The sequence below is a fragment of the Linderina pennispora genome (assembly GCF_002104995.1).
Source record: "Linderina pennispora strain ATCC 12442 chromosome Unknown DL89scaffold_59, whole genome shotgun sequence".
In the NCBI taxonomy this organism is placed as follows: Eukaryota; Fungi; Kickxellomycota; class Kickxellomycetes; order Kickxellales; family Kickxellaceae; genus Linderina; species Linderina pennispora.
In genome coordinates, this window is record NW_024468307.1 from 10,321 (window position 1) to 22,722 (window position 12,402).

A 12,402-nucleotide genomic window follows, 5' to 3' on the forward strand; every position below is an offset into this window, starting at 1 on the left:
AGCTCTAGCAGCACTGGGGCTGGCGAGGCATTCGAATTGGAGCAGCAGAACAACCGCCATCTCGACCTGTTGGCGTCCAAGGTCTCGGCGCTGCACAGCGTGACGGTCAACATCCACGACGACGTGTTTGAGCAGAACCGGATGCTTGACGGCACCTCGGAGACATTCGGGAGGTTCGGCAACATGTTTGACCGGACACGGCAGCAGCTCACACATACATTGGCGACGGCCAATTCAAAGTTTCTCTGCTACCTGACGATGGTGTTGGTGTTTGGCGTGTTCAGCCTGTATTATATTGCCAAGAACCTGCTTACGCACGACGTCGACCCGTATGAGCTGCCGTAGTGGCCGCACTTTACAATTTCATATTTACAGTTTTCTTTTTTGTACTGAAGTATCCTGTGCTGTTCTGCCAACCAAAACATAATTTGTGTTGTTTTTGTCGGTCGAGCTCAGTCTATCAGCAGCGGGTCTGCAAGCAAGCTAATGCGGGGGATCGTCCGAGTTTGCTAATGCGAAACATTCGACACACTGGGGGACTGCGTGTAATTCGCCCATATTTGTTTACTGGTGAATTGGGCACCCACGCATGCACCACCGCCCCTTCGTCCCCCAGTGCAATGAGGATCTCGCATCCATACGATTCAGTTTCCTTCATTCACTCACACAAAGACAGTATGATCCGGTCCGCAGCCCATCGAACCACACAAAGGGCGCTAAGGCACAATGCCCGGCTGCTGATCCACACGTCGACATACCGCCAATTGCCCGACGACAGGCGGCACGAGGAGTTCAGCAAGGGGTTTGTCAAGACACTCAAATCGCTGGCTGAAGCACCGCAGGACCCTGTGGAGATATCTGAGGCAACAAGGAATGCTGATGCGACCCTGTCCAAGGCAATCTCGGGACTGTTCAGCAGGAGTAAGGTTGAGGTGACGCCTGAGTTGCTTGAGCGCCGGAAGCAGCTCCGGGAAAAGTACCCGGAGCTGTTCCAGGACATCTCGGATGAGGAGCTGGACAAGTAGAGTAAACTTCGTATATTTAGGAAAAATGGGATTGCACTTCAAATAGTTGTCACCTGCTCCGGGTGCTTGGTCACCAGTTCGACGACCTGGTCCTCATCGGCCTTGCTCAGAGTCTTGCCTGTGGCGGCCTTCAGGGCATCAAGCTCCTCTGGAGTCATTGAGACTCCGGGGATCTGGGGCTCGGTCAAGCGCAGGCCGAGCTTGCGGCGCATAGAGCTGACATTGGCGCTGACAGGCTTATCGTCGACCTGCAGAACCACACGCACACGCTGGAACAGACCCACAGACGACGACTTGTCAGCAGACACCAGCGTGTGCGACTCCTGGTCGTACTGCAGGACCGCCGGCACGTCCTTCTTGTCCTTGTCGCTCGTATACACGACGCCCTCGATTCCGTAGCTGGGAATCAGCACGCCAAAGCCGTTCTGCAGAATTTGCGTCACATAGCCAGGCTCCTCGACAGTCTTGCCCTTGAAGAACAAGTTAGTGTACAGCTCGACAGACGAGCGGCTGGCCTGCTGCGCCATGCGGTGGCGGTGGTTCAGCACATCGCTCTGCTCGGACATCTTGACCTTGTCGGTGAGCTCAGGGCCAAACACCACCTGGCGGTCGATTGCAGCATGCAGAAGCCGGTGCACCATGACGTCGGCGTACCGACGGATCGGTGACGTGAAATGCGTGTAGATGCCGGTGGCAAGACCGTAATGGCGGAACTCCTCGGGTGTGCAGGTGCCTGAGCAGAAGTACTGGGCCTGCATCATGCAGCGGGTGGTCAAGATGCGCAGGAGGTTGTTGAAGTACGGGTCGCTGGGCAGCACAGCGCGGTCCAGCGACTGCGCCAGCGCCAGGCTGCTGCCAGTCTCGAGCTCAATGCCAAGCGGCTTCAGTGCATGCTGCAGGTTGTCAAAGTTCTGCGGCGGCGGCTGCGGATGGCGACGCAGCAGGGCCGAGTCGGGGAAGCTCTCATAGATCTTCTGGGCAACACTGATGTTCGCCAGCAGCATGAACTCTTCGACCAGCGCATTGGTCTCCTTCAGCGCCTTCATCTCGACATCGACAGGATCTTGCGAGTCGTTCTCAAGCCGGAACCGCACCTCGGGCGACGATAGCGTCAGGGCTCCGGCGTCAGTACGGCGCTTGCGCAGCTTCTTGGCCAGCATGTTAAAATTGCGGATGTTCTTGGTGATGTCGTCCTGCATCGACGGATCGTCCATGCGGTTCTGGGCCTCCTCATACGTCAGCGATGCCTTGGAGTGAATCACACTCTTATGGAATGTGACGTTGACGATGTTGGCGTCAGGGTCGAGCTCCCAAATGCACGAGAACGCAAGGCGGTCGACGTTGGACATCAACGAGCACAGGTTGGTGCCCAGCAGCTCCGGAAGCATGTCAATGCGGCGGTCGACAAGGTAGACAGTGGTCGACCGGTGAGCGGCCTCCTTGTCCATGGCCGTGTTGGGCTTAACAAAGTTGGTGACGTCAGCAATGTGGACACCGACCTGGAAGTTTCCATTTGGCAGCGGCACGGCATGCAGGGCATCGTCGATATCCGTACAGCCGGGGGGATCAATGCTGCAGACGTTGAGGTGGCGCAGGTCGGTGCGTCGGCCGGCGGTGACTAGATCACGGTCCGGATCAAACACCCAATTGGCACCCTCAGATGGCAGATCAGCACGCACGCTCTTTGTGAATGGCTGGTATGGAACGTCGTGCTCGAGGAGCAGAACCTCGGTCTCGGTAGCCTTGTCGCCGGCATCGCCCAGCGCGCGCACAAAGTGGCCCTGTGGGTACCGTGACTCCTTGGGCCACGCGTCAATGGCCACCAGAATGCGCTGCCCTGCGAGCACGTCGACCTGCCGTGTGCGGATGCGAATTTTGGGAATCCGCCGGTCCATGGCCAGCACGCTGACCGATGTGGGTGCGTTGGATGCACGTGGGCCCTTAGGAGCAAAGTTCGGGTCGAGGAACGCGCAGTACGATCGCCAGTTGCGGCGGACGATGCCGACCACGCGTCCCGTGATTTCGCCATCCTCGGCTTCTAGGGTCTCGTCGGTGATCTCGGCCGGCTTCACACACAGCTCATCCTCGCTGTCGGCCGCAGTGTCGCCAGCAGCCGCCGGGGTGGACTTTTCGGCTGCCACACGCGCACGCTTGCGAGCACGTCCCTCGACTGACTTGTCTGAGTCGCCCGGAACCACCGCAGGGTCCCTGGATGCCTTTTCGTCGCTCTTTTTCTTCTCATCGACATCCGGCACCGAATCCTCGTCCTCATCAACCAACGCAGCACTGGGTGCTTTGCGCCACTGCGACTTGGGCAGGATCTGTACCGCAACCTTGTCGCCCTGGATCGCGCGATTCATGTCCATGCGGCCCAGAATCAGCACGCTGCGCTCCTTGCCGTCGGGGAACGTCGTGTAGATCGAGCCCTCCAGGTAGTTGTAAGCTGCAATTTGCAGCGTGCCCTGCACCAGCATGCCTGCCTTGATGCCTGCCTGTACCTGTACCGGACTCAGGTACTCTGGGTACCCGCCCCACCTGGAATCCCCAGACTCGCGGTCGGTGATGCTCACACTGCCCATCATGTCCAGCAGCTCCGGGTGCTCTGTGAAGATCGCCAAGTACTCGTCCATCCGGCACGACTCAACTCCATCTTCCTTTGCCTTCTTCAGATTCCCCTCGTCATTCGTGACCATCAGCACCGCAATGCCCGTGTTCGACAGATGATTCGCATACCATTTGACTGCGACCCGGATTGCCCTATCATTGCGGTCATTAGGTGTCTCACCTGCGCCGCGGTCAATGAAGGTCTCGCGGTGGTGCTCGTTCGAAAACACAAACCACCGCCGCTCGTGCTCACGCACAATAGCCCGCACGCGGTTGTACACTGCCATACTCAGCCCGCGCAGCTCGTCCAGTACTGTGCTCAGTACCACGACATTGTTGATGATCGGCCGCTCAAAGATATCGATCTGGTTGATGAACGCATTGGTGTCGGGGATCAGGTAGTGTCTGCCCCACTTCTCCGAGCCGCGCGGTGTACAGCTCAGGGGGGCTGCTGTCTGCACTCCATCGACGCTGTGCCTGCCGTGCTCGGCCGCGTCCTGCCGGGCCTTCACGCACACCGGGTGTCCGCACTGCTCATAACCGCAGCTGATGTCGTCGCGCAAGTAGTGCTCCTTGACTGTGCGCACAATGTTGCCCTTGCGTGTGCGCTTTACAAACGACTTTGAACGTAGCATTGCGAATAAAATATGTTCAGTGAAGTCAAAGTGGAGCAAAAGCTGTTGCGTTGAAAAGCGAAAATGTAGTGCAAAAAAATCAGAGGGGCTTAATCAAGAAATGATTATACTCGGATTAGTAGATTAGAATATATGAATACCTCGGAATAGGCCAGGAACGGCAGGTATTAGAAAGTTGACAAGCGCAACCTCTAAGATAGCCTCACTATCCCAGAATTGGTTCTAGAATGCAATGGTGTATTTTCACAACTCCCTAGTAAGTGAATAGTTATGATAGCACAGGAAATGGTGCAACATTGCAAAAAAAAAAACCTTTGAAGATATTCAGAAATCCAATCGCTGTACCATGTATATGCGCAGATACGGTCCACTATATCATTATTGTAGCTGAAAATAGACCAAGCTGTTCTTTGCTACCAGACAGGATGTGGCTTCGCATTTTGTATGGCCATGACTCGGAGAAGCATACCTTGGATTAGACCAGGATAATGACTTCCCACACAACCACTTTTAAACATCCCAAGATAGGATAACTATTGCTTAGTCAATAAATACAGGAAAGGACACCATCGTGTTTCAGTGAAGTACACACCACAAGGCGTTCGACCTCAATATGAAAAGCCCCTATATGTGGCACAATGAAACTGGCTTCATATGCATACCACTCTGTTTGTCTTTCAAGCTCTTAGCTCTAACACCCTTACGTATCAGCAGCAAGGCCTATTTTGTACCCTTGACCTATCTCAGATGTTGTATCAAGCTACAAATGCATAGGTAGTGCAGGTGAATCTTCGGCAAATGAGATGTTGCCAATCTTTAAAGGTTGCTAAAACAGATAATGACGAGCATATACACCCCGCATATCTGCGAATAGCAAGTAGTATGCAGAATGCTCGCTATCTCTTCCTTGTCAATTATACTCAAGGAGACAATGGCCATTGCTCCTGCTGTATCAACGTGGGATATATTAGAAGTAAGGTTGTATTAGATTCAGCAGAAAGGCAGAATCCACAAGGGGTGGCCCGGAAAACATGTTCGTTTTGAGACTCCTGTAAGCAAGTTGATGCATTCCTTGCCACATCTACAAGTTCTGGCACCTCCGTCACATGCGCGCTTATTATTGTCAAAGTTGGGATGAGCTTGGAAAGAGAAAATCGGGGCAGCCAAGACAGGGCTTTTCCATGTGGTTTGGGATATATGACCCCAGACCAGCGACCACTCACCCCTTCACTATCTTGTACTCCCCCAACCGCATTACTTGCTTCGTCTAAAGCACTCACCAATATACTATCTCCAGATATATTCTATTCTTTTTCACCTCAGTTTCAATAGGATCCGATTATTGCAAGGAGCAGTATGGGGCTGTTCTTCGTGACCACCCTACATGAATCTGCACAAAGAACTCCAGCGATGCCTCTACGTTGGCTAAGTTCAACAAGATCGAAGAACAGGTGAAGTCGTTTTCAAGGTTTTCCCATCTCTTCTCGCACTGTATATTGCTACCCGAAAAGGTCGTACTGGTGGCAAGCGGGTCGCAGCACAGCCACTCGGCAGGTCCATAAATAAGGCCAAGTAGCCCACTCGTCTCTGGTCCCTGGCTCACGCCCCGGGACGTTTTCCTCCGAATATATTCTCATTTACCACTATATTTCCGCATATTATATATGGTTGTAGCCCATGTTACGCCACCCAGCTCATTCCTGGCGATTCGTATGACAAAGTTGCAAACCTTCGGGATACAACATCCATGTACTTGTCCCATTCGGACTGTTCTAACACAGTAATGAAGTGGTGAACTTGTCTGGCTTGAATGCGCTGTGTCTTGCCTTTAACCTTGTCGATATGGACAAGGTATCCTTTCCCAGTGGCAATATCTCTGTTCATTTCGGATCTCTTACATTGATACTCACATATAGGTCTACAAAAGGCTAATTATCTCTATCCGGTGTTTGAAAGCAACCCGACTATTCTCATTAGATTTGCTGGAACTCTTCATCACATGGCTACTGGTGGCATGAGTATCATCAGAGATGCAAAAGACTTGCTTATGTGTTATCCAGATGGCAATCCGCTAGCTCCCCAGTGCTCTGTAGCCCAGGCTGCCCACATATTAGAGAAACCATCAGCTGTTGAGAGGGCATTTATCTACAATTTCAACTGGCCGCTGCCCAAGCGCATCACCTGGAAGCAACAAAAATAGCTTGTGTGGAATTCCAGTATTGTTAATAAGCTAAGTCTGGCTAACCTCATCATGCAACTGCCTTTGCTAAAATACCTAGATATCCGCCTCTTCTCAATGAATTCCAACGGTACTGGTCAAACTCTGCCTCCTAGTAAGGCTCAAGCCAAACACAATATTTATAGCCAGTTAAACCTAGCGAACGTGTAGTCGATTAGTGCTTGCTCCAGGAGCTTGCATTATTTCCCCAAATAAAATTCTTTACTGAGAATGCCTGCGAATTGGTCCAGTTTTTCCCTGCTCTCAAATGTCTCAGTATCAACCCTGAATATATCAAGAGGGTCAGCACAGCAATTAGCAGCAATCATCAGCTCTGGCACTATATTGGTGTCCGAGCTTTAGATATTTCCAGGCTGTGTTGACATTGGAGTGCCGATCCACTCCCACGTCACCATGCCAACAACCAAACCACATAAAATCAGACCTCAGACAGACCGGACCCTCCCCTTTTCCTTCAGTCAATCTTGTTTCACTTTTATTTGAGCTCACATACACGCTCGTAAACACCCGTCCCATTCCCAAGGTTAACAGGCTGGATTTGACATGTTTGTATTCTGAGTAAAAGAATAAACCTGTGGAAACAATCTGTATCTCTGTCACATACGGCCTTTTATCTGTGCGTCCTGGGGGTGTGCTTTGTTCCCTCGTGGCTAGTCTCACATGCCCATACACTACATCATCCCCCTCTTATCTGCAGATATGTCTCTTCATCAATGTCCTCGTTCAGTTCTGCCTTTTTTTGTATCCCTATCGACGCTTTCGACCACATCGCTTTCGGTATCAGCTCGCCAATTGTTGCACGTTGTTGTCATTCGTTATGGATCATTTCTGTCAGTTCTTCGCCGTTGGGGAAGGATAGTTTGTATGTGTAGAAGGGGCCACAGCGTTTGACCTGGAATGGCCCGTAAAATCTGGCGTTGAACTTTTGTCTCTTCATGTTCTTGACCATGACCCAGTCGCCGATCTCAAATCGTTGGTAGTCTCCTCTTTGTCGATATTGCTCTTCTACCTTGTAGGCCGCGGCAACTTGGACTTCCGTAGCCTGGGCTCTAGCTCCTTTGAGGAAGTCAAATCTGCGAAGCTGTTGGGTATATCGATCTGTATTGTCCGTCTTACTGTTCGGGACTGCTGGCGGGGTGACATCAGTTGGTAGTCTTGGGTTGGTACCATATACCAATTGGAATGGCGAGAATTTGGTGACACTGTGTGTGCATATGCATGTGGCCCAGATAACTGTCTCGAGGTACTCGTCCCAGCGATGTTTGTTCTTGAAGGCATATTTGTTCAAAGCTGTACCGACTATTCCATTGGCACGTTCCGTTTTGCCATTTGACTGTGGGTGATATGCCGATGTGAAACATTGCTGGATGTTCTGTCTCTTGCGGTATTCGCGGACTAGGTCGGCTCGGAACTGTGGGCCACGATCTGAGATAATTTCCTTGGGCATGCCATATGTGAGTACGATCTCCTTGTGGATGAAGTCGGCAACCACTTTGACTGTTGCCTCTGGGACGGCCTTGGCTACTGGAGGCCATTCACAAATATAAATAGTTAAAGAAACTAAATAACTATTATCAGAATAACCAATTAACAAATAAGAAATCAATTACTAGCAGTAGATAAATATTTTAAAATACAGAATGTTTAGTAGTGGCCAAAAAGATTCTAGCAACTAGATTAACAAATAAACAAAGATGCCAAATATGGTGCTTCTACGAAACCCCCTTCGGCATCCTGAAAAATTTCAGTTGATACACAATTAATATGCTTCTACTGAGATAGAGGCTGTGTCCCAAGAAATCAACTGAAATTTTTCAGGATGCCGAAGGGGGTTTCGTAGAAGCACCATATTTGGCATCAGAACAAGAAAACAATAAAAATATTAATAATTATGAAATAGCTAACCAATTCTGACTGATCTCCTTATAGAACTAGACTTAATCAAAAGGTTCCATTTTAAAACATCATGTTCAAGTCATCAAGTCATTATCATCCTATTTATAACTATTTTTCTAATACCAAGTAATCATATATATTATCAATTTTAAAAAGAATCAAACTATGCCATTTTAAAAAATCGTAATAAATTCATCAAGTTGTTAGAACCCCATCTGTAATAAGTAGATATGCACCAAGCAATCATATATACAATCATTTTTAGAAAGATTCAAACTGTGCCATTTTAAAACATCATATTCAAGTCATCAAGTCATTAGTACTCCATCTGTAATTAATCAATATGCACCAAGCAATCATATGTATCATCAATTTTAGATTGAAGGAATCGATTTTGAATTTCAACAATAGATGCTTCTAACTCTGCTTTTTGGGGCAAAGTATGTATTGGTTCCACTTGTGTTGACTTATCATGTGTATCAGGGTAATCAAAGTTACTCATAACCCAGAGTGAGTGATGATGATCAATATGTACATCACTGTTTGCTAGTAACTTCTTCATATTATAGAGTAAGCAGCATAACTTCATTTGCACATTGTAAACATTCCTATTCTTTACTCTAACAATCTCCCTGTTTGACAGCCTTTTGAATGTATTGCCTAGTTCTCCAAATGTATTTTCTACCATTGAACGGAATGATCCAAGATGGGAATTATATTCAGCTTCTGTTTCTGATAAACTTGTTCCTCTCTGCTTTCTTACTGGTAAACAAAAGTTGTGCAGTCCAAAAGTATCCTGCTCTTCTTCCTCAGTCATCTCTTCCAAAATACTTTGTGGATAGCCACCATCAAGCACAATGCAATCAATAGGTGATATGTTCTTCAGTAGCCCCATGTTCTTAATCATTCTTGAGTCTGGGTGATCTCTACAGTCTTCAGTTGGTGAAACAAGTAGAACCATTCCATTCACATCAATGCATACTTGTGTGTGATATCCTGATTTTTTCAATTTGAATGAATAGAGATCTGGTTTGTATGCTCCATTGTGTAGTGCTCTTGAGTCATGGCCATCTAACATTAGTGTTACATGTTTAAACCCTTGTGGATTCTGTATCTTTGCTGCAAAGACTCGTAGTTCTGGAGTTGAAAACATTGTTTGCAGATAGTATGTTAGTTTCTTGTTCAAATCTTTCATTTCAGAAATATAGAACATATTGTGAATAGCTTGATAGCTGCTTCTTGGAATGAATCTTTCCATTTCATTGATTGACAATCCTTCAACAAGTTGGTACAAGATGAGCAATCCTTTCTCTACACTTCTGTAAGGACATGGATAATGAGTGCAACCAAACAAAACATTCAGAAAGAAGAAAACAGGAATCATCCCTAGATGTTTAAGAAGTGTATCTTTTATATGCTTAATTTCTCTTACTTCATGAACTTCACTTCTGTGATATTTTGTGGGCTTTAAAATTACCCAGTCATCATTCAGAAACTTCCATTTGTTTGTGTACAGCTTATGAAACTCCCTTTCTCTGAGTTCTTGTAATTGATGATTCATCATTGTGAGGCACTCATAAATTTAAAAGTTGTCATTTATTACAATGGGCCCATTCTACACTTTCTTCACTACAAAACTTGCTGACCTTGATGAGCAAGAGAGAGAAAAGCTTGCACAACTACTAACTAAGAATTTCAGTATGAGCAGGAAATTGTCAGTATATATCAGAGCATGGATTGAGAGTGTTTCAGAAGATAAGGGTGTTACTATTAAGCATGTGTTTGATGTATGCAACTACAGTTGTGCAGATATGGAAGTAATGGTTGCTAACTGCCCATTTTAAAACTAGATCCTCGCAATATGGATAATACGATTATGAATTCTAGCTACTTTAAGTACTACTTCTTGATTTGGTTCACCAATAATAGAAGCAATATATTCACCAAATGGACTACTTGCTTGTATTTTGATATGAGTGTGAGTACTGCTAACTACTTCATTGTGAATCATATAGATATCTAGATAGTAGAATGGCAACCCTCTAAAAGTATATAAGAAATAATGACTAACTAGGAACTCATCTCCAGCATGAAGTATGTTATAAGCAACTTTGTATCTAGCTGGCCTAAGATCAGTATTTTCTCTTATGTATATGGGTTCTAGATCATCAAGTTCAATGTTGCTGATATCAGCAATAAGATCATCTATTCCTAGGTCATCAGCATCCTCACTAATACTTGAGAGAGTTGAGAGACAAACTTTCTCTCTTGCTTGTTGAGCAGTTAGCCAATCAATATGCATCCCACGATAGTTTACAAGTCCCATTTCAGCAAATGTGTGTTGTTGTCTTTCTCTTGAAGCAACAGGCCAGAAAGAATTCCTCTGACTTGGAACAATGGTGATGTTTGTGTTATCTCTTCTTAGAACAACTTCTGATTCAACAGGACCACTGCTGGTAGCATATGTTAGAAGAACAGTTGGGTGCCCATTAAATGTAAGATTGGAAACAACAGTCATCACATCCTCATTCTCTTTCAACTTTTTAGCTATTCCTTGTTTCTTCATAGTTGTCCTATTGAACCAATGGCAGTAACCAAGAGCATGTTCTTTATGGAAGTAAATGCATAACATATTTTTGTTATAAATCTGATCAACTAGTGCCATCCATTGCTTTTCATAAGATGTTGCAAATGTCCTACAATCACTAAGAAACTCCAGTGTACTAGCAATTAAGTTTATGTTCCATTCTACTTCTTTCAACTCAGGAGAGTGAACAGTAAGCTCAAGTCTCATTAATCCTTCATTCCTGCAAGCAACAAGTGTTTCACCAAATTGCTGAGAAGTTGGCATCACTAGCTCTGATAGCTTAGAAGTAAGTTGATTACGAACCTCACCACTTTCTAGAAGTTGAACAAATTTATTATACAACTTGTTCCTAATTTTTATTTCATCTTCATCAGTAAACCAGCTAATACAGTTTGCTCCAACTTTATCTTCATCGGGGGTCATTCCTGGACTTGTAAATTTTAGTAAATTACAATTTTGTTAGATAGTTATTTGAATAATCGTTTTCAGAACTATTTTTTGCTACTAGATATTTTTGTAACAGATATTTATAATTGTTGTGTCCAGAATGTTTTTGTGTGTATAATTGATTTTAAAAATACAAATATTTTTTTTGCCATTTCACCCAAACCGCCATCGGCATCTTGGAAAAGTTTCAGTGAACATAATTTCCTTGTGGTTGCTTAGCCACATCTATTGAGATATTGACTTTTGTTGCCCAATGATAATTAACCCCAAATATGCAAAGGTTTTTCTTTCTGGTTGAAATTATGTTCACTGAAACTTTTCCAAGATGCCGATGGCGGTTTGGGTGAAATTTTTATTTCACTGAAATTGCCAATAGTTTAAACATGTATAAATAGTTGTTATGCAGATAACTAGCTCTGAATGACCTCCTTATTGAAGCATTTTCTATCAATGCAAATTTCTTACTGAGAATTCCTATTTTAAAAGTTACTTATGACATGTCTACATAGAAGTTCATTGACTCATCAATTTTAGCTTGAATCAGTCTATCTTGTAGTTCTCTCATTGAAGCTTCTAACTCTACTTTTTGTGGTAAAGTACTTCCAACTTCAGCATGTGTTGATCTCTCCTGGTTGTTGCTAGGGTAGTCAAAGTTAGATAGAACCCAAAGTGTGTGGTGATGTTCAACAGGAACTTTACTAGCTGCTAGGATCTTCTTCATATTGTAGAGTAAGCAACAGAGTTTAAACTGCACATTGTATACAGTTGTGTTTCTAATTCTCACAACTTCTCTATTTGATAGTCTCTTAAATGTGTTACCTAGTTCTCCAAATGTGCTCTCAACCATTGATCTAAATGACCCAAGTTTGCTATTATATTCTAACTCTGCTTCACTTAAGTTGGTTCCTCTTGGCTTTCTAACTGGTAAGCAAAAGTTATGCATTCCAAAATTCTCATTCTCTTCTGCTT

At 45.7% G+C, this 12,402-nt stretch overlaps 1 protein-coding gene across 1 annotated transcript; it reads right to left on the bottom strand.

Annotated features, from left to right (window-relative positions):
* Window positions 1-10,245: 10,245 nt before the first annotated feature.
* Window positions 10,246-11,250, bottom strand: DL89DRAFT_261776 (uncharacterized protein; the record flags this gene model as incomplete). Its single annotated transcript, XM_040885854.1, has 1 exon — window positions 10,246-11,250. The coding sequence occupies one exon, from the start codon at window positions 11,248-11,250 to the stop codon at window positions 10,246-10,248; it is 1,005 nt and encodes a 334-aa protein (XP_040739399.1).
* Window positions 11,251-12,402: the final 1,152 nt, after the last annotated feature.